The following is a 23,867-nucleotide window of genomic DNA, read 5'->3' as shown; positions in this document are numbered from 1 at the left end:
CTCGTGTGAAAAACATCCATCTGTACCTGACAGTTAAAACATAGGATGAAGTAATAGGACCGACTGCATTTCTTGTACTCCTTCCCCTGCCTCCCAACTTTCTAATTTTCAGTAGTCTCAATTCCAAGGAAACATGTATAAATTTTGCTAATTATAGATCTTTTATTTTTATATATTTATTTATTTTTCTTTTGAGAAAGGGTCTCACTCTGTCACCCAGACTAGAGTGCAGTGGCAAGATCTTAGCTCATCGCAGCCTCCACCTCCTGAGTTCAAGCCATTCTTCTGCCTCAGCCTCCCAAGTAACTGGGATTATAGGCACATGCCACTACTGCCCGGCCAATTTTTTGTATTTTTAGTACACATGGGGTTTCACCATGTTGGCCAGGCTGGTCTCAAACTCTGACCTCAAATGATCCACCTGCCTCAGCCTCCCAAGGTGTTGTGATTATAGGCATGAAGCATGAGCCACCATGCCTGGCTGATCTTTTATGTCTATAAAACACCAATACTAGGAGATTCTTCTAAGTGTTCAGTTTTCAGTATGCATGCACCGAGGTATGTACACATTCTCTGAGGACAAACCAGAGGTAAATTGTTCAAAGATTTGGCTAAATCATTTTTCTATGGACTAAGTAATCATTTATTTGTTGATTTATTCAATTAAGAAACATCCATTAGGCATATAGTATGTTTCAGACACTATATGAATCAAGGATATATGAAAAAGAAAAACAACAATGTAGTTTACAGGCTAACATCCACTGAGAATTTAAGGAGATATCGATTAGTTGTGTAGAAAAACCTAAAGCTCCAAGGACTATGTTTATACAACCATCCCACCGAAAACTGAACTTGTTTTATCCTTAATTGTCCTTAACCATTAAAATATTTGGATGATAAAAAGGGCTGAACATAGCTTGCCATCAATAATTCTGCAAAAAATGTCAGGGAAGACAAGGAAAGATAATATCTCTAGATTATGTTTTAGGACATTGAAAATTCCATTATTTCCAACTACTCATAGCCCCAGTGCTATCAATCTATATGTAGGATTGTAGAATCATCCTTTGTTGAAACTCATGAAACAAACAGATTTACTCTATGAAAATAAACTTTTTACATAGATAACTGAAACAAAAATTTTCGAATTTCAAATATCAGATAAAGTGCCAGACTCAAAGTAACACATACATTTCACTAGCTAGACTCATGCTTTCTCCCTAGACATCATCAAGAAAATAAAAGGTGTTTCATTTGGGGTAAAGATGACTTAATAATACTCACTTTCATTTTGGGGTCTCCTTCAGATTCAGTATCGCCTGGAACAGTTTTCCTGGTAAAATTAAGCTCTGTACAGGAATAATTGGCAACATACGGCACCCTCGGGTTATATTTGAACACCAAATGTTCTCCCTCATCTGAGTATTTCACTGGTTCAATGAGGTATCTTTGGTCATTTACTCTGAAGAATCCCCTGTAGAAATTGGGAACACAATGTATATTCAAGGTCTATAGTTACTCTATTTCATTGCACTGACTTTGTCTTTTCAAGAAAGAGAAACTACACAGCCAGCGCCTCATGAACATGTAGGAGGGTGCTTTCAGTGGTAAGGAAATGTGATGATACGTAGCCTTTGACTGAATCAATACTTTTTTCTAAGAGTCAACTTACTAGATTTTCAGAAGTTGCACAGCCTAATATCTGCTTTGAGTACAGGTAGGGTAGCAAGTCCCACTGGTGGTTGTGGACCGCTGTCAAGTCTTATGACTTACTGCAAAAATTATGTGAGTTTCTATGTCTATCACGACGTGGAATATATATAAAAGTAAATATATGAAAGTAAAAATACTAATATGTGGTAATTGTGTCACTAAAGGGGTTCTCATTCTTGAAAATACTAAGAACTAGTCAAGTAAATTTCCCATAATTAAAGACAAAACTTCCTCGTTCTTCTACTCTTTACCTCTCCACATCATGCTTCTTTGTCCATGAGCCTATGATCTATAGAGAACTATAGGCCTTACTTCTGAATTTTTACTTTCAAGAGGCTGCAAACACAGCTTGATTTAGTAAAAACTAAATGAGTCAAGCCTCATGGCATAATGGGAATTCACAAAACTAGTATTCAAAAGTCCTGGGTTTTGGACTCAATCTTACCACTAGCAAATGAAATATTCAGGAGAAAGTTTCTAATTTCAGTCAGTATCCTGATCAATAAAATGAGAGGCCAGACTAAATGATTTTCAGTAATCTTCCAAATATGAATCCCTTATTCATATACTGCAAAGCATGTCTCGTTCAGGACTGCATTAGACATCTGTTTGTCAAAACTTAAATCATAGACTAGAGCTGAAACTGCTAAAAGTGCACAGCAACTTTCTTCTTATTCATTTTTCTGTATACCAGGAGTGATAAAAGAAAATCAACGAAGTTAATTTCTTTGAAAATCCATAGGAAAACTCATAAAGGAAAACGAAAGATATTCTGCCTTACCTTAGACCATTACACGTACTGATACTGGCAGCTGAATCATATTCGTGTACTATGGATCCTTGGTAAAAACAGTGATCCTAAAATAGAAGAAGACTCTATTACTATATATAAAAATATTGATATTATATTAATATCTAAATATTTTCTGTTCAGAATGTATCGATATTTTATTTTGACAAATTGCACTGATATTTGTTCATGCATTCATTCATTAAATTCTTTCATTTGGAAATATTTGAGCCTGCTTCAGAGGCCTTTTACCTTAATTATGTGATTATTTTGTGTAAAGCAAAGTATAGATTCTTCTTCTACAAATTTTATAGTGTATTAATGATGACAGTAGTTTTAGAATTGTGACCATTTTCCTTAGAAATATAACTTCTTAATCCACCCTATAATTTTTATCAAACTAACCCTTCTGTGATAATACTATAATTTTTCCCAGTTGCCCATGAAATCAAGACAAATGCTTGATGATCGTGAAAACTAGGTCTCCCTCTCCAACCAGTTCCCCTAACGCCTTTCTCTCTGGCCTGTTTCAATCAAGTTGGTGTCTTTTTTACTCTTTCCTTGATGCTCTGCCCATGGTAGTCCAATCAGATAATTATTTTTCCCACCATTTCCATGTGTTCAAATCCTACCTATGGATGACACTTTCTATGGTCTTCCAGTGACCTCACACTCTCACAAATAACCCACCCCCTGCATCAAAGAATGTTACCCAGTTTTCCTCTTGTCCTATTTTGAAGATTGCATAAAGACTTAGCTCTCATAGAAGTTGGAAGTTGCAGCCGGGCACAGTGGCTCATGCCTGTAATTCCAGCACTTTGGGATGTCAAGGCGGGCGGATCCCGAGGCCAAGAGATCGAGACCATCCTGGCCAACATGGTGAAACCCGGCCTCTACTGAAAATACAAAAATTAGTCGGGCGTGGTGGCATGTGCCTGCAGTCTCAGCTACTCGGGAGGCTGAGGCAGGAGAATCGCTTGAACCCGGGAGATGAAGGTTGCAGTGAGTTAAGATTGTGCCACTGCACTCCAGCCTGGCCAAAGAGTGAGACTCCATCTCAAAAAAAGAAAAAATAGTTGACTCTTGCTTTAAATAGAGGAAATACTTTTTTAAATGTATAGTTTTGGTAAAAGTAATGTTCTTGGAAGGTTATAGAGGACCTCTTTGCAAAAAAGCAATGGGGGTATAAAAATAAAATCTATATCTAGATTTTATTTAAATTAATGGAATTATATTAATAACAAATGAACAAAAAGTTATTTGAGGATTGAAGAAAAGACCTCAATATTGGTGCATCAGAAAAACTGGGTAAAGGGGTGAGAATCACAAAAGGATCAATGAATGGAGATTTTAAACTTGTTTCACAGCTTCAGATTTTATTCATGTAGCTTGATCACAGCCTCATAAGGTGCCTTATATGTTTGGTGTCCTGCTTTACCCTCTCCCAGACTTAACACCATATTGAGTGTATAGAAATCAGTTTAGGAAAAGAAAAGATATATTAGCAGTCAATGATTTGCTTGTTACGCAGTAAGAGGTTAGGGTCCACACCATCGTATTTTTATACTATAATTTTTCGGTGAGAGTAATCAATTCAGAACTTATTTCTGATGTAGTACTTTCTGGAGCAGCTTGTACAGATAGAACAGGGTTTCAAAATCACATCAGGAAATACTACTTTTAGAGAAGAGACACAGGAAAGTTCCATAAGATACCATGATCTGAAGATGCCTGGTGAACGCTTCTCCTTTCATGGAGTAGAATGTTTCACTGTAATTGGAGCCTAGGAACTCCCTGAAAAAGAGGGCAGACAGGTGGTGAGACTTGTTCATTCTAAAACTCTGACAGATACAACCAATAATGTGATGGAGAAGTGTCCAGTTTGCTTCCACATCTCAGCAAGATCCTCTTCTGCTAAAAATAGTAAAGCAAAATCAAGCCCACTCATATGAAAAGCCTTTCTAACTAAATACAATGGTTCATAAAGACTGTAGAAAAAACTAGAAAATAGATTCTGGCAGTTTTAGCAAAGCAATATTTTTTTAAAAGCTTGGCGAAAATGTTATCTAAGTAAAAACCTGAGACCAACATTAATGCAAAATACATGCATTAATATATGTGATGAAAATGTCTTATATTCATCACATCATAAGATATATGTGGTGAATATGTCTTAATACATAGTAACCTAACAGCTACATATTTAGGTAAACGCAATATGTACTAATTATAACAAATTCACACTAGCCATGCTGTATTTGGAACTGAGCCCAATCTCTCTCCCCCGTGGCAAGACCTTACCATTGCAGTTGTCTCTATATCTATAGTGATGGGCCTGAATAAAGCCTGCCTTATGGTGCTTTAACAACTGTCACTGAATAATTTTTTCTTTAACATCTTTTTGGACTATCCACGGCCACTTCTTGAGACGGAGTCCGCTGTGTCGCCCCAGGCTGGAGTGCAGTGGCCAGATCTCGCTCACTGCAAGCTCCCAGCCCTGTTTACGCATTCTCCCGCTCCTCCAGTAGCTGACTACAGGCACCTGCCACCATGCCCGGCTGCAGTTTTTTTTATTTTTAGTAGAGACTGCTCTACCATGTTAGCCAGGGATGGTCTCGATCTCCTGACCTCGTGATCCACCCGCCTCAGCCTCCAAAGTGCTGGGATTACAGGGTGCTGAGCCACACTGCTGCACACCAAGGCCACTCTGATCCCACTTCAACATGTTCTGTAGTTCTTTCTAAACTCAGTGCAAAACATACTTCCTGACGCCATCAAGCAGATTTTGAGATCCCTTCCTAAGGTGTATTTCACACTTCCAAAGGTGTTCGTTTTCATGTCTGCCACATTTTTATTATGTATTTTAGAGGTCACCAAACCTTTTCTGTAGGGGTGAAGATAATAAGCATTTGAAGCGGCCGGGCGTGGTGGCTCACGCCTGTAATCCCAGCACTTTGGGAGGCTGAGGTGGGTGGATCATGAGGTCAGGAGATTGAGACCATCCTGGCCGACATGGTGACACCTGGTCTCTACTACAAATACAAAAATTATCTGGGCGTGGTGCATGCCTTTAATACCAACTACTGGGGAGGCTGAGGCAGGAGAATCAATCACTTGAACCAGGGAGTCAGAGGTTGCAGTGAGCCAAGATCGCACCACTGCATTCCAGCCTGGCAACCGAGTGAGACTCCGTCTCAAAAATAAATAAATAAATAAAAATAAAATAAAAATAATAAAGATTTTTAAAAATACACATTCAAGGCTACATGGGCCACATACATGGCTGCTATTACATGTTCTTTGTCTGATTTTATTTTTTGTTATTGTTGCTGTTGTTTATACTCCAGATATTCCAAATTTAAGCATTACTCTTAGATTAAGGGATATGCATACATACAAAACATGTCCAATTTGTTGTACCAATTATCATTTGTTCACCCCTGGTGTATTTCAGGTCAGTCTTCAAGGTTACCTGTGAACTACCTTAGGAAAGGGACTTTTTCATTTTTATTTATTTGTGTCTCCTGGTTTCTAAGGTAGTATTTGGAATACCAGGAGTGGTCAAAAAATGCTGAACTAATGTTTAAAATGAACTGAATATAGCATTTCACTACTGCTATGGCTGAATAAGCTACTATCAGACAGACATTCTGTATATAGTTATTTAGTTCTGGATAACATATAAAAAGAAAGTACCTAAAGGATCTAGGTATGGAGCAAAAACAGCATCCTCCAGGAAAGGGAAGGAGGCACAGGGAAGAAGGCACAGCATAAGATGAAGTTTCCAGTTTTACAGCATTTAGCCTGAGGTCAGGCTGAAGTCTGCCTCATAGAGGATGGATAAAACTCTGCTAGAAAACCACAGTTGTTCTGATTTGAAAGCCATATAATGGAGTTTAGAGTAATGACAGTAACAGGAATGTACACGGTAATCACTGGAAAAAAAATAAGAGAGTGGGGAGAATCCTCAGTTCTGTAAACAAACTCAGTTTGAAATTCAGAATTTTCCCTGAACTATGACCTGTGAGGGATAGACTAAAAGTAGCCACGCTAAGAATAAAATAACTGAGCTAAAATTTGAGCTGCCACCCAGAAGACAGAATTTGCAGTTTAAGCCCAATAAAGTTAATCTCCAAATACAATGAAAATATGAGAACTCTTTAGCAGAACATAACAGAATTCAGAGTCCGTTTCACATAATATTCAAATTGTTCAGTTCATAATTCAAATTTATACAATGAAGAAACATAAAACATTGAACTATTGTCAAGAGAAAAGATGATCAGCAGAGACTTATCTCAAGTTAACCTAGAACTTGAAATTATAGATAAGACTTTTAAAGCAGCTACTATAACTATGCTCAGCAAAGTAAAACAAAGTTATTTGCAAAGCATGCAAAAATGTAGAACTGTGGCAGATAAATGGAAGTTATATTTTTAAAAAAACAAATTGAAAATGTTATAACTAAAACCTACTTAGATAAAAGTTTTACTTGATATCCTTAAAATGAGAACAAAACTGATAAAAGAAAGAGCTGACAGACTCAATGAGAGTTCAATAGAAATTATGTAATCTGAAAAAGAGACTGAACAGAAGTAGAGCTTCAGAGTCAAGTAGATTATATCAAAGGACTAATATACTGATAAGTGGATTGCTAGAAAGTGGAGAAAGGGTGTAATAGAAAAAAATGGAAAAGTAGTAGCAAAAAATGAACCCAATTTGGAGAAAGACATGAATTGTAATTTCAAGAAGTTCAGCAAACATCAAACAGCATTTATATGAAGAAAGTCACTCCTTTGCACATCACTGTCAGATTGCAGCATATCAGAAATAAAGACAAAATCTTGAAACCAGCAAGAGAAAGACAACACGTCTTTCTGGGGAAATTTATACGACTGAGGAACAGAAATTTATACAACTATTAACATTGCATTAGAGACCATGTGAGCCAGAAGAGAGGAGAACATCATCAGTCACCATCTTTTCTTAAAAAATACAGAAAATGGACCAGGTGCAGTGGCTCACCCCTGTAATCCCAGCACTTTGGGAGGCCGAGGCGGGTGGATCATGAGTCAGGAGATCAAGACCATCCTGGCTAACATGGTGAAACCCCGTCTCCACTAAAAATATGGAGCTTGCAATGAGCCAAGATCGCACCACTGCACTCCAGCCTGGGTGACAGAGCAAGACTCTGTCGCAAAAAAAAAAAAAAAAAAAAAAAAAAGAAAAAAGAAAATTGGTGAACCCAGAATTTATATGCAGCAAAATGCAGCAAAAAATAGCCTTCAAGAAGGAAGACTAAATAGACTTGCAGATAAAAGAAAACTGAAGTAAATTTTTGCCACAGATCTATACTAGAAAAGTTGGTAAAAGTTCTTTAGTTTGAATGAAATTGTAACACAGGAAAAACTGAACCTCTAACAAAAGGGAGAGATAAGAAATGATAAATAAATGAATAAACTAAAACATTATATTTTCACATAAGATACATATAAATGTTTAAAGTCAAAATTATAGTTATGCATCATGGGATTAATAATCTATATAAATATATGTATATGGCAAATTTGCACAAATAAGTAGTATCTGTAAGTGAACTTACTGCAATGTTTTTACATTTTACGTACAATGACATGGTATTAACTATAAATAATAACTTAATTAATTGTAAATATATGCTGCAATTTCTAAAATGAAAATTAAATCTAATGTAGAGAGTCATTGTTACAAATTTAACAGATAAATAAGAAGCCAATAGGGAAAGTGAAAAATAAAGTAAGCCAAAGATCAAAGGAAAAAGGATAGTAACAGAGGAGATAAACAGAAATGAAATAATTCCAACCATACGAATCATAACATTTAATGTAATGTTAATAGGAATGGTAACATTAACATTAAATGTTAACCTACTAAAAAAGAATAGGCCAGGCGCGATGGCTCACACCTGTAATCCCAGCACTTTGGGAGGCTGAGGTGGGCGGATCATGAGGTCAGGAGATCGAGACCATCCTGGCTAACACGGTGAAACCCCATCTCTACTGAAAATACAAAAAAAAAAAAAAAATTAGCCGGGCATGGTGGCACGTGCCTGTAGTCCCAGCTACTCGGGAGGCTGAGGCAGGAGAATCTCTTGAACCTGGGAGGCGGAGGTTCCCTCTGGGAACCGAGTGCAGTGAGCTGAGATTGCGCCACTGCACTCCAGCCAGGGTGACAGAGCAAGACTCTGTCTCAAAACAAACAAACGAACAAACAAACAAAAACAAGCAAACAAACAAACAGAATAACATTAACATTCAATGTTAATGTTAACATTCCTATTGAAAATCAGAGATTATTAGAATGCATTAAAAATCAGGACCAAACTAATTTCCATCTTACAAAAGACACATTTTAAATGTAAAGACACAGATATGTTGAAAGGAAATGAATAAAAGAATAGTATCTTATTTATATAATAAACATAAGAAGGCTGGAATAGCTGTGTTAATATCAGATAACAAACTGCAAAATACACAAATGATTGGCCCAAAGATACGTTTTAAAAAAATCAAACAAATCCAAACATTGGCAATTACATAACATACTCTAAAATGATTCATGACTCAAAGAAGAAATCCCAGAAGAAATAAGAAGATATTTTGAAACGAATGATAATAAAAAAAATCAAGACTTTTGAGATGTATCTAAATGAAGACTTGAGAAAAATGCTATGACTTCAATATTTTAAATACTTAGAAAATATTAAACATTTCTATAACCAGAGAAAAATAAACACCCAATAAGAAGAAAAAAGAAAATTATACAAATGATAAAGGAGATCAGTGAAATAAATAGACAACCAATTACAATTATTCACAAAGCTAAAGAAAAGATCAGGCCAGGCATGATGGCTCACTCTCATAATCCTGGCACTTTGGGAGGCCAAGGCAGAATTGCTTGAGCCCTGGAGTTCGAGACCAGCTTGGGCAATGTGGTGAAAACCCATCTTTACGTAAAGGGTTTTAAGAAACAAACCAGGCATGGTGGCACATGCCTATAGTCTCAGCTACTCAGGAGGATGAGGTGGGAGGATGCCTAGAGACTGGGAGGTTGAGGCTGCAATAGCTGTGATTGCACCACTGCACGCCAGCCTGGGAAACACAGTAGGACTCCGTCTCAAAAACAAAAAATAAAAATAAAAATAACTAACTAAATAAAAGGTCAACAATTGATAGTCCCTTCTAGATTGGTAATATAAGAAGAAAAACCCAAATTACCAATGTTAGAAATTTTAAAAAGAGTTATCACTCAATAAATTATTACTTTTAAAAATAATTATAATATTATAAAATACTGTATGCCAAATATGGGGCAACTTAACTGAAATAGACATTTTTTCTTGAAAACTGTAATTTAAAACTGATACATAATAGAATAGAAACTTTGACTAACCCCTTATCAATACATTTGAATTTGTTATAAAACCTCTTTCCTACACATACACACAAATATGCTCAAGGCACATGTAGTTTCACTTGTAAATTCTATCAAACACTTTGAATATAAATAACATCTTTTAGAAAATATAGGAGAAAATATTTCCCAACTCAGGATCCCAACATAATCTATTATCAAAATTTGATAAATCTATCATAAAAACTAAAATTTTAGTTTTTTTGGGAATAGCCATCAGTAACATAATTTCAAAAACCCTTAAGATATTGACAAATTTAATGCAGTAATTTACTGTAAAATAATATATAATGTATAATGATCAAAAATGAATGTACACTGCCATATGGATATTTCAATGGATTCAGACAGAATACTTGCAGCAAACTTTTCAAGGAACTTTCTTAATCTGATAAATAAACGGCAAATCTACAGGTACTGTCGTATTAATCATTTAATACTGAATACCTTCCCTTTAAGATCATCTCTACTAAAATACAAAAAATTTGCCAGACATTGTGGCGGATGCCTGTTGTCCCAGCTACTGGGGAGGCTGAGGTACGAGAATCACTTCAGTACAGGAGGCAGAGGTTGCAGTGAGCCAAGATCACGCCACTCTACTCTAGCCTGGATGACAGAGCAAGAAAAAAAAAAATCTCCTCGAACTCAATAATAGCAGTACAAATAACTCAATAAAAAAGGATAAATATTTAAAGGTAAAAAATATATAAAAATGATAAAATAAGCACATACATGAGTTTCAACAGGAAACAGAACATTTAATAAAAATTAAATATTACAACTAACCAACTACTATAGCTAAAAGTTTTTAAAGTGACAATATAAAATGATGAAGAATACATACAGCAGCTAGTATTCTCATATGTTGCTGGTAGTTACTAAAATTTTACAAACACCTTGGAAAAGAATCTGTCAGATTTCTATGAAACTAAACATATACATATCCTGTGACTCAGGAGTATCACTCCTTGGTGTTCACCAAAGAGAAATGAAAACATATGTTTGTAAAAAGGCTGTGCATGAATGCTCATAGAAGTTTTACTCATGATAGCCAAACACTGAAAACAGCCCACATGTCTATCAATAGGAGAATGGATGAATGAACTGCATTATGTTTATTCAACAGAATACTACCAGAAAAAAAAGCAAACTTCTGATAAATGCAGCAACATGAATGAATCTCAGTATCAGTATGCTAAATTTTTAAAGTCTTACAAAAAAGAGTACATGTAGTATGATTCTCGTTTTAAAACTTTCCAGAATGGACAAAAGTAATCCGTGGCAAAAAAAACCCTCCAAGGACAGATTTTGAGAGGAGGTGGCTAAGAAGAAGCGTGAAGAACTTTTCTGAGTGATAGTTCTGTATTTTTATAGGAGTTTTATAGGTATGGGCATTTGCCAGAACTCAATGGATGGACCCAGCAATTCCACTTCTGGGTGTTTATGTAAAAGATTTGGAATCACTATGTGGAAAAGATGTCTCCTCCCCATGTTCATTGCAACACTATTCACAATAGCCAAATTATGGAATCAACCTAGGCATCCATCAGCAGATGAATAGATAAAGAGAATATGGTAAAGATACACATTGGAATGATGTTCAGCCTTAAAATAGAAGAAAATTCTGTCATTTATGACAACATGTATGGAATTGGAGAACATTATGCCAAATGAAAAAAGCCAGGCAAAGGAAGACAAGTACTGCATAATCTCGTTGATATGTGGAATCTAGAAAAATTGAACTCATAGAAGCAGAGAGTAAAATGGCGGCTACCAGTGACTGGAGCTGTAGGAAAAAGGGGGAGATGATGGTCAAAGGGTACAAAGCCCAAGTTACATGGGATGAATAAGTTAGTTTGTGTTTTATTGAGATCCATTGCATAGCACGCTGAGTTTACTTAATAATAGTGTGTTTTACGATACAAAATCTTATTGAGTAAATTTCAAATGTTTTCACCACAAAAATATAAGTATTTGAGGTGATAGATATGTTAATTAGCTTGATTTAATTATTTCACATTGTATTCATTAATCATAACATCACTTTGGCCACATAAATATATACAATCATAGTCTGTCAAATTACAATAAATGAATACATGCATGCATACATACATACATAAAATTCAACAAATATGTAGATGCACATTTAAGATTTATGCATTTCATTTTATGAAAATGTTACACAAATAAAAAATTAATTGTAAACCTATATATTAGGCTGGGTGGAGTGGCACACGCCTGTAATCCTAGCACTTTGGGAGGCCAAGGCAGGAGGATTGCTTGAGCCAAAGAGTTTCAGACCACCCTGGATAACATGGTGAAATGCCATCTCTGCAAAAATACAATTAGCTGGGTGTGGTGGCATGGGCCTGTAGTTGCAGCTACTTGAAAGAATGAGGTGGGAGGATCACCTGAGCCCAGGAGGTTGAGAGCAAGGCTACAGTGAGCTGTTATTGTGCCACTGCACTCCAGCCTGGGTGACAGAGTGAGGCTGTATCTCAAAACAATCAGACAAACCAAAAACAAATACTAAACTCCAATGCTAAGCTTGTTCATGTATTGAGAGGAAAGTAAACTGATGTCTGTAATATAATTTGAAATGCATAAAAATAACATGGAAGATGAATGGATTGATCGATGGATGAATAGATAGAGGAGGAAGACGATATAAAACAGAAATAGTAAAATATGAATGAATGTGTGTATGTATGTGTACCTTAATGCATCTGTGGGTATATGTATATGTTAGTGGGTATATGGATTTTTTCAATTCTGCCCTGTGTGTTAAAATTTTATCATAGTAAACTTTTTGGGAACATTAACTAGATGCAACAGGTAAATAGAATATAATTATTTTGTGGTTGTTTTGAAAGAGCAAATATAAATTGTGTAATAAATTGCTTGGTTGTATAGCAGATTCTAAATTATTATTTCTGGGGAGTCATATACATATACAAATAAAACTCTTCATCTATTAATAGATTTATTACAGCGAACAGAAAGTTGACCCAGTCAATGTTTCCACGGAATGAATATACAATCTGATTTGACATTGTTGTCATAGAAAAATTCATCACTATTTCTCAACATGAGTTTATAAAATAAGTATGTATTTTTATCAAAACCAAGCTGAATGAAACTTAGAGGGGAAACGTTGAAAAGTGTGGTCATGGAGAAAAAGACAAATAGAAATCTAAATAAGATCAGTTTCTGTTTATTACTGTGTTATGAAAACATCTAATTACGTAATATTCACAGGTTTGGAGGCTCTGTGGTATGCATTAAATTCATTTACTTGGTAGAACTGAGGGAATGAGGCAGTGTTGCCTGTTACACACATTGAAATTAGATTAAACTGCTCTGTGTGTGTGCAACCCAATAACAGGCCACGCCAGGCTGATTAGCAGGATCAAGCAATGGCTAGTACAATGAAATTGACTCAGAGGCCTAGGCAGCCTGGGGGAATTGTGAAAGCAACTTGAAACTCCTCAGTCAGACCACCTGCATCATCGTGTGCTTATGAGTATTGTGACCCTGGATAAGTTATCTTTTCAGTGCACCTATGATTCTTCCTCAGTAAAGTGCAAATTAAACAGTATCTGTCTCATTTACATTTTTCAGGAATTAAAAAGCAACTTAGGGAAAGAGAAATCTCTCAATAAATGTTAGCTTCTTTCATGCTGAGAAGGGAAAAATATGCAGAGTCTAAATATATTATCAGTATAGTTATGGAATTAAGTTTATTATTCTGCACGTGTGTGTGTCTGTGTGTGTGTGTGTTGTTATTTACTTTTAGCTAATAGACCAGAGTCTCAATTCCCCAGCAGTATCACTCTTTCTTTCTACTTAGCATTTGACAGCTCCTCATCCTTTTAATATTTGGGACTCTGAGACAGAGCTATTATGTGTAGAAATGGGCCAATGGAGAAACAATGAAAATTAAACAGCAGCAACAAGAGGGATTATTTTGAAGAACGCCTTGAAGAAAGTTATAGGCATTGCAATTACAGTATTTGGCTACACAAGATGTCTTGACAAAGCAAATGCTCTACAGTTCGTAGTTTACTCTGCAATGGAACTTGGTTTGATATCTAGTTTACACAACTTAGAAGTCACTTTAAAAACCATGTTTTTCAAATTTCTTTTGTTCCACTGATTCCCAACACAGTGATGTATTAACCCTGTTCTTAGAGTGACTATATGGAGTTCAAAAAACTCCAAGTATCCAAAGTAGGGAGTTATTTAGGAGTGGGAGAAGAAGAGCGGCATCTATGATTGCCTTTAAGCTTTTGAGATGTGATTGGCTTACACATGAAGAGCTTTTATTTGAAGAGGAAAAATTCAGATTACATACAAATAACAATGACTTGAGGAATCCACTTCACTGGCAGTTTTTACGAAAATTGGGATACCATAGTTACTAAAATCTATAAGGTACTGGAATCACAATAGAACTTACCTGGATCTTAGAAGATGAAGGACTAAGGTTTTTCTATTTAGTTTTATTTCATACATCAATTCTTCTTCATACGTTTCCTGAAAAACAAGAGGCATCACATGACTTCAACATGGGCTCATTTAGTGTGTACTGGAGCAAGCAGTGCTTTGGGTGGACGTTCCCTATCTCCAATCCACCCAGCAGTCCTTTCAGCCAAAAGGCGAAATACTGATAAAGATGAATTGAAAGAGAACTAATACTAGAAGGAAGATTTTACAAACCTCCTTCTAGTTATATTTTAGAACTGATTTCTTCTAGTTGTATTTATATTAGAATAAAATATAAATATATTCAGTTATATTTATTCTTTTATATTTTATATTATTGGTTATATTTTATAGTTTATATTATTAGTTATATTTATATTATAGCTATTTATATTATAATACGGCATATTATAGTTTAATATAATTATAAATAATATATAGCATATTATATATAGTGTCTAGTTATAAAATACAATACAATGGAAAATGCAGATTCTCTCCTCATCCAACGATACACCATTTACCATATGTCTATGCAGCAGCCCTATACACAGATATCCTGTTCACGCATTTTTAAAACAATTTTTATACATACTGTTTTTTCGTCTACTTTGCACTCAATGATAAATCATGACTATTTCCTATTTTAATAAATTTTTCATAGTCTGTGTCTTTAGGCAGCTAAGCAAAATGTGAGTGAAACTTCATTTATTTAATCTATATTTACTATGAGAAATTTCGTTTGGGGTATTCCTTGTAGTTGGACAGAGCTGCATTTTCAATGACATGAAAAAAAAAATGTAAAGCTTTTGATAAATATTGCCAAACTATCATGAAGAAAGGAAGTGGACATATTTAGAACTTCACCATCAATTTATAGCAGTTTCTGTTTCCTCGCCTTCTTACCAGTAATAGCTATTATGATTAATACAAATATTTCAGACAATGAATTGATAACTTATTGTGATAAATTGTTTTCCTGGATGATCATTCACATCAATATTTTTCCTTTATTTATTGAGTTATTTGTAGTTTTCAAATGGATTCTGATTCATGTTCTTTCGCCATTTTCTTTTGTGGTATCTTATTTCTTCATGCTTCATAAAAATTCTCTATAATTTAAGATTCACAGTTGTTGGTCATACGTGTTGCACATTTCTTTGAGATGACTGTCCATTCATTTATTCAATGCCTGCTATTTCAGGCACAGTAATATGGAAAATACAATGGTGTAGAAGGTGGAGGTCTCTGCCCTCATGGAAGACCCTGCTTGGCAGAGAAAAACACTGGATAACCAAGCACACATAGTGGAGTGTAATGAGCATTATAACAGGAGAGGTGCGAGTATTGTGCCAGGAATATTGCAAGAAGTTGGGGGTGGGGGCAGGGAACAGTACATGCCAAGGCCCTGAGCCAGGAAAGAACATGACACATTTGAAGAACAAAGAGAGGATCAATATTGCTGGAAAATCAAATGTAAGTTGAATAGAAATGAAATGACAAGGTGGGAAGGAGTAAATCATGCACAACCTAGTAAGTCAAGGATTTGGGCCTTATCCTAAGGACAAAGAGAAGCTAAATATCTAGGCAGAAACGTATGGTAGCAAGCATGGTGTTTTAGTACTTTGCTTATTATAGATAATGGATAAGCAAAACTCAGTACTGTAGCCAGGAAAACCATTTAAGGCTACTGATGAATGCAGGTGATTCGAGCAGAGGAGTAACGAGTAGATAACTTTAAAAGACATTTACATGCTATTTTTTTGTTGTTGTTATACTTTAAGTCCTAGGGTACATGTGCACAATGTGCAGGTTTGTTACATATGTATACATGTGCCATGTTGGTGTGCTGCACCCATTAACTCATCGTTTACATCAGGTATATCTCCTAATGCTATCCCTCCTCCCTCCCCCCTCCCCACAATAGGCCCCGGTGTGTGATGTTCCCCTTCCTGTGTCCAAGTGATCTCATTGTTCAATTTCCCACCTATGAGTGAGAACATGTGGTGTTTGGTTTTCTGTTCTTGTGATAGTTTGCTGAGAATGATGGTTTCCAACTGCATCCATGTCCCTACAAAGGACACGAACTCATCCTTTTTTATGGCTGCATAGTATTCCATGGTGTATATGTGCCACATTTTCTTAATCCAGTCTGTCACTGATGGACATTTGGGTTGATTCCAAGTCTTTGCTATTGTGAATAGTGCTGCAATAAACATACATGTGCATGTGTGTTTATAGCAGCATGATTTATAATCCTTTGGGTATACACCCAGTAATGGGATGGCTGGGTCAAATGGTATTTCTAGTTCTAGATCCTTGAGGAATCGCCACACTGTTTTCCACAATGTTTGAACTAGTTTACAGTTCCACCAACAGTGTAAAAGTGTTCCTATTTCTCCACATCCTCTCCAGCACCTGTTGTTTCCTGACTTTTTAATGATTGCCATTCTAACTGGTATGAGATGGTATCTCATTGCGGTTTTGATTTGCATTTCTCTGATGGTGAGTGACGATGAGCATTTTTTCATATGTCTGTTGGCTGTATGAGTGTCTTCTTTTGGGAAGTGTCTGTTCATATCCTTTGCCCACTTTTTGGTGGGGTTATTTGTTTTTTTCTTGTAAATTTGTTTGAGTTCTTTGTAGGTTCTGGATATTATTAGCCCTTTGTCAGATGAGTGGATTGCAAAAATTTTCTCCCATTCTGTAGGTTGCCTGTTCACTCTGATAATAGTTTCTTTTGCTGTGCAGAAGCTCTTTAGTTTAATTAGATCCCATTTGTCAATGTTGGCTTTTGTTGCCATTGCTTTTGGTGCTTTAGACATGAAGTCCCTGCCCATGCCTATGTCCTGAGAATCTACAAGGCTCAGTGATAGTTAGATGATGTAAGAGAGAGTAGTCAAGACTAAGCCCAGATTTCTGATTTGTTTAACTTGTAGAGCTATGCTACTATAGCAAGGAGGATCTGAAGAGGGGCAGCTATGAAGTCGAGAAGGAGAGTTTTGTATTTGCTCAATGTTAAGTGTGCATAAGTTAAGGCTGTTTTGACTGCAAGTTGAACAATAAAATCACAGTTTTATCATAAAGACATAGAATTCCCAGGCGGAGAGCCAAGAAACTAGGCTAGGTACTTAATCAGGTAGAAAGCGTTTGGTCACATTTTGCAACATGATGAGTTGTGTGTGTAGAGGTGTGTATGTGTGTGTGTCTGCGTGTATGTATACATGCATGTATGGGTGTAATGGAAATTTTTGGAAATTCAAATGTGGATTTTATATTAACAAATATTAAAAGATTATTAATATTGTCAATATTGTTAATATATTTTAAATTGTGTCATTAATATTGTTTTTAATAAGAATTTGGTTTTTAATTTTTATTTTGGAATCATTTTAGGTTTATAGAAAAGTTGGAAAGATAGTGCAGAGTTCCACATACTCTGCACTCAGGTTTCCCTGTTTATTAACATCTGACATTACTATAGTCTATTTGTCACAACGAATGAGAGCCCAGATTCATATATTATTATTAATTAAAGTGCATAGTTATTCAGGTTTTCATAGTTCTTCCCTAATGTACTTTAACTCTTTCAGGATCTGATCCCAGATCCCACACTACATTTAGTTGTCATGTCTCCTTAGCCTCCTCAAGTCTCTCAGTTTCTCAGGTTTTAATTTTTTTATTTTTTATGATCTGGACCTTTATGGGGAGTATCTGTCAAGCATTTTGTAGGATGTCTTACAATTTGTTTTTGTTCTGATGTTTTTCTCATGCTTAGACTGATGTTATGGATTTTGAGGTGAGAACCACAATAGAAAATGCCATTTTATTACACCCTACGAGCCACAGGACTTAACAAGTGTTAAACTTGATCACGTGGCTGAGGTGGTGTTACCATCTTTCTCTCTGTAAAATTACTCTTTCCCCCCTTCAATACTGTACTCCCTGGAAGGAAGTCACCACCTACAGCCCACACTTAACGGGTGGAGATTTAGGTTCCACCTCCTGGAGAGGATAGCATCTACATAAATTATTTGATTCTTCTCCCAGGAGAATTGTCCATTTTTTCCATTTATTTATTATAATTTATTCAATGATTTATTTAGATCAATATGGGCTCATGATATTTATTTATACTTCATGTTATAACACAAAACTGTTATTTATTTTGTTCTTCAAATTATCTCAGCTTTGGGCATTGGGAGCTCTTTCTGTTGGCTTCTGAATTCTTTTGACAAGACCCCTTCAATGTGGTTTGAATTTTGTTTTGTCTGTTTGAGCACGTTCTGGTACTACAAGAAGCTTTAGGTTCATTGTTTATATTTCTTGCCCTTATCCAAGCTTATCTGGCATATTCATAGTGATATTTTTATTTTACTTTATTTTATTTTATTTTATTTTTTTGAGAGAGTCTTGCTCTGTTGCCCAGGCTGGAAGCCCAGTGGCATAATCTCAGCTCACTGCAACCTCTGCCTCCTGGGTTCAAGCAATTCTGCCACCTCAGCCTCTGGAGTAGCTGGGATTAGAGGTGCACGCCACCATGCCTGGCTAATTTTTGTAATTTTAGTAGAGATGGGGTTTCACCATGTTGGCCAGGCTGGTCTTGAACTCCTGGCCTTGAGTGATCTGCCCACCTTGGCCTCCCAAAGTGCTGGGGTTACAGGCGTGAGCCACTGCACCCAGCTATAATGAGATTTTTAACATCAGTCTTGATTAAGTCTTAAGACAGTAGTTGTGAGAAGAGCCCACCAGTGTATGCACAATGGGTGTTAGACAACTGGTGAAAGCCCCCTTAGCTGAGTACCAATCTTCAGCCAAGACAAAGTCTGAGACAGTGAGAAAAGAGTTGGATATTAAGAGAGAAATCTTTCAAAGAGAATTGTTGAAGAAAAATAGTTATGTATTACTTCCAAAGGGGAGGAGATGGAGAGTTGCTTTTTTATTTTAATCATCTCAAGTCATAGGAAAGAGATCTCAATGGGACTGTTTAGAAAATTAAAATGTATCTAATGTATGAATGAGAAACCCAACAAGTGAGAACCTGAAAAACTGGCTGTTCTAATGGTGGACAGAAGAAACTCACTGGGAAGGGTTGGGACTTCCATAGTACATTTGGACAAAGTGCCTGTCAATATTGTCCATGAGCTAAATTAAAACCTAGGGCTTAAAAATCAAGTGCCTAATGAAAAATATCTAAGGACATTAATCTAATGTCTTTTATAACAGTGGAAATTGAAAGCATCCTAATTTTCAAGCTTGTTCCCACTTATCTATATTCTCTATTTTCTATAACAAGCATTTGTTACTTTTGAAAGTAATATTTCACATATTTTTATTTAATTTTTAAAATCTGAATGAATACCCTTCTAGGCAACAGACCAAGCAGGTCTTTGAGTTCCTCTGAAAGTTGTACATCTTTGCTGCAGACTCTACAAACCAAAACCTGCATACCAGACCTCTGGAAAGCAAAATGCTCAAGATGACATTCGCCAGGCACTGGCTCAGAACAAATGAGGTTGTTATAAGTCAGCCTGAAAAGCCGTTGGTGGAACTCCATAAACTGGAAAATTTAGAATGGTATCCCCTAAACCTGAGCTTTACTCCTTTTTGTTTTCTAACCCACTGAGAGGTTGCTTATTCCTAAGCACATACTGTATGCTGAATGGGAGTCCTTAGAAAAATTGAAACTCCTCTCTCCCTATTTGCTTTTGGTTGGAGCCAGAGACAACTGTCTACATGCCTGTGAAAGCAATGAGTCTTATTTACTAAATCAAAACCTGTACCTCTATGTCATCATCATGGGTGTGTCCAATATCTCGCTTCTGCATCAGAGGAAGCTTTTTAGGGTGAACCAGTTGTTGACCCTCTACTCCAAGGATGACCTTTTCTACAAGGAAACATAGGGGAAAAATCGGTCTGACATTAACATTCATCCACAGCTGCTGAAAAACAGAATTGTTATAATACAGTTCATTTGCCCCCAATTAGCAGCCATGGACAGCAACACTATGAAATATTATTACCACTTTGCTGGCAAGGAAATTGACACTGATATTTACAAATCAGGAGAATATGAGGAAACTTGGAAAGGAGCCAAATAAATCAATGTCCCTCCATTTCCTCCATATTTTTGCCATGTTCTGCAGCTGTAATTTTATTTTTTATTTTATTTATTTATTTTTTTTGAGATAGTCTCACTCTGTCACCCAGGCTGGAGTGCAGTGGCACGATCTCAGCTCACTGCAACCTCTGCCTCTCCGGTTCGAGCGATTCTTCCACCTCAGCGCCCCGAGTAGCTGGGATTACAAGCACACGCCACCATGCCTGGCTAATTTTTGTATTTTTAGTGGAGACGGGGTTTCATCATGTTGGCCAGTCTAGTCTCAAACTCCTGACCTCAGGTGATCCGTCCGCCTCAGCCTCCCAAAGTGCTGGGATTACAGGCATGAGCCACCATGCCCCACCTGCGGCTGTCATTTTATTATCCTCATGCTAACCTCTGGATTTTGTCTCCTGTCAAAGCCTGCACTGTTGGCCTGTTTCAATGTAAATTACTGAATTTGGTCTTCCAGGGATGTTTGCATTTAAAGTCTTACCTTCCATAGTTAAGTATAAGGCCTCTACCTGTTAAAGAATTTTGGTCCTGAATCAGTGCTAACCATAATCTTCCATTCATGACCTTAATAGTCATCTTTGAGGTGAGCCCTGCTTAATTAAGGTGTGGTACTTAAAGAGCAATAAAGAGGAGAGGGCGGGGGCTTTTTGGAATATGCTCTGATTTGAATCAAGGCTTTACCAATTTATTAGTTGTGTGGTCACGAGTAGCATATCTAATCTCTCTGATCTGTAAATACTCATCTCATTTTCTTTATCTTGTAAAGTGGGGATATTAATTGCGAATTTTAAACACTTTAACATACAAAACAGCTAATGGCCAGCACAGTGCCTGCCATGCTGCAGGTATGCCGTACTTGTCCATTCCCTTCTCCTCCTTACTGTGGGTCAGAGTGTTCAAGAGTGATATGGCATTACACAGATGCATGGACTCTCATGATTAGCCATAATCCAGTCGAAGCTCTCGGCAAAATCACCAATGCATAGTTAGTGTCTTTATCACTTATAATTTAAAGTTTGTGAGTAACATGACCTCATAGCGTAATAAGAAAGTCCTGATAAAAGGAGCAAGACATACCTTTAACCTGAAGAATGAGTAAAATCATCAAGAATATACACCCGGGAAGCATTCTGAGTGATTCTGGCAGAGGAGAGCACAAGTGCTTGAGAAAAGGTGTTCACCTTTCTTCCTCCTCGCTTCCACTGCAGGGATGAAGCACCTCACAGATAGGTGGGCAGTTTTGATCCAGCACAAGGAAGTGTTCCTTGAGGGAGTTACACAACATGCTAGGTGCTTGAGGCTAAAACCTGGAGGTTGAACATCATGTTCTAATTAAAGACGACGACCAAGGTGGTGGTGGTGAAGGTTGGCTAGACATAGATTCCTACTTCATGTCTAATATAAATTTGATACCAGATATCTGAACATTTCAAAAGTGGGAAAAAATCAAGAATGTCTTAGGAAAAAAATGTTGAAAAATATTTATATATGCTCTGGTTGTTTGCCATATAAAAACCATAAGGAACACTTGTTAAAATAAATGAAAAATATTGAAAATTTATGTGGCATAAATCACATATTAAAATTAAAATATCCAAACTCCAGGAATGTATGCAATAAATAATTAAAAGGTGGGAGTAAGTGTCCTTATAATATAGAACTCTTTCAAATAAATGCAAAAAGGAGAATACTAATGGACAAACGTGCAAAAGGCCTGGATAATTCTAGCTGTATGTCTGTGTTCTCTTGTTATGTTAGTAGAGTTATCTCAAGGCCAATATAATCTTTTTATCTTCATTTGAGATTCTATGTCTTGCCTGCATCTATATCTCTCTAATATTTCCAAAAACTGAACCAATCTATGTCAATTGGACACTTCCTTTTGATATTTAGACCCTCTACTCCAAGGATAACCTTTTCTACAAGGAAACATAAGGGGAAAAATCCATCTGACATTAACATTCATCCATTGTGATTGAAAAACAGAATTGTTCTCATACCTTTCACTTGCTCCCAGTTAGCAGCCAAGTATAGCAACATTATAAAATATAATCCCCACTTTGCAGATGGGGAAATTGACACTGATATTTACAAATTGGGAAAATATAAGCAACCTTGGAAAGGAGGCAAAGAAATCAGAGTCCATTGGCTTAAAATGGGGCTACCATTTTAAGTCAAGACAAAAGTCTCTCCTTTTTGAAAAATTCTCTCTATTCTATATCTCATATACCCCTACTATCACCTTTCTTCCCATTTCCTTTACAGCTAAATTTCTTACACAGTATTATCTGGACTTTTTACAATTTTCTTACCTCCAACTTGTCCTACCACATCCCAGTTCTAGCATCTGCCTTTATTATTCTACTGAAATGGTCAATATCTCCAGTGATTTTACGATTTCCAAGAGATATTTTGTTTCTCATCTCATTTGCCCTCTTGACAATTTTTGGCACTGTTGACCACATCCTTCCCCTTGAACTATTCTATTTAGCTCCCTTGTCACAATAGCCTTCTTAACTTCTTCCTGGTTCAGTGGCAACTTGTAGGCATATCCTCTTCTATGTAGCATTTAAATTTTTGAGTTCCTTGAGGTATTTATTCAATACCCTCTTTTCCCCCAATTATGCTTGTTCCAAAGCCATCTCATCTTCAGTTATGGTTTAATTATTGCTATGCTATGCTTCACATTTTATATTTTTAGCCATTTGGGCAACAGATCTTTACAACGAAGTTTCTACTTAACGTCTTCAAGGGAAGGATCAAAGTCCCTGTAAAATCAATATGTGCAAGACTTAAAATACATTTCCCCCCAATTTGTCCTCTGTCTTGGCCAGCAGTGCCATCATCCCTTCAGCATTGCAATTCTGAAAGTCAGGATCATCATTGACATCCCTTATAATCAGTCCACCACTAAGTTTTTTTTTTTTGCCTCCATTCTAGTCCAAGACATTCTTTGGTTACATTGCAACAAGCGTAATTATTTATTTATTTTATTATTTTTGAGATGCAGTCTCACTCTCTCACCCAGGTTAGAGTGCAGTGGTGCAATCTCGGCTTACTGCAACCTCTGCCTCCTGGGTTCAAGCAGTTCTCCTGCCTCAGCTTTCTGAGTAGCTGAGACTACAAGTGTGTGCCACCACACCGAGCTAATTTTTGTATTTTTAGTAAAGATGAGGTTTCACCATGTTGGCCAGGCTGGTCTCAAACTCCTGACCTCAAGTGATCCACCTGCCTCAGCTTCCCAAAATGCTGGAATTACAGGTATGAGTCACTGCGCATGGCCACAAGTGTGATATTTTTAATAGG

At 36.5% G+C, this 23,867-nt stretch overlaps 1 protein-coding gene across 1 annotated transcript in view; it reads right to left on the bottom strand.

Moving 5' to 3' along the window:
* Positions 1–22,055, bottom strand: part of ADAM7 (ADAM metallopeptidase domain 7) — a 61,008-nt gene extending 38,953 nt beyond the window's left edge. The window contains exons 1-6 of the mRNA XM_021942145.2: positions 21,639–22,055; positions 20,230–20,333; positions 14,421–14,497; positions 4,222–4,300; positions 2,498–2,574; positions 1,288–1,477 (exon numbers count right to left, since the gene is read on the bottom strand). Of these exons, the coding sequence (XP_021797837.1) occupies positions 1,288–1,477; positions 2,498–2,574; positions 4,222–4,300; positions 14,421–14,497; positions 20,230–20,333; positions 21,639–21,690 (579 nt within the window). The 5' untranslated portion in view covers positions 21,691–22,055. The remainder of the gene's footprint in view (positions 1–1,287; positions 1,478–2,497; positions 2,575–4,221; positions 4,301–14,420; positions 14,498–20,229; positions 20,334–21,638) is intronic.
* Between the last annotated feature and the right edge of the window lie 1,812 nt (positions 22,056–23,867).

This window comes from Papio anubis, chromosome 8 (genome assembly GCF_008728515.1).
Source record: "Papio anubis isolate 15944 chromosome 8, Panubis1.0, whole genome shotgun sequence".
Lineage (NCBI taxonomy): Eukaryota > Metazoa > Chordata > Mammalia > Primates > Cercopithecidae > Papio > Papio anubis.
This window is presented reverse-complemented; position numbering and strand designations above follow the sequence as displayed.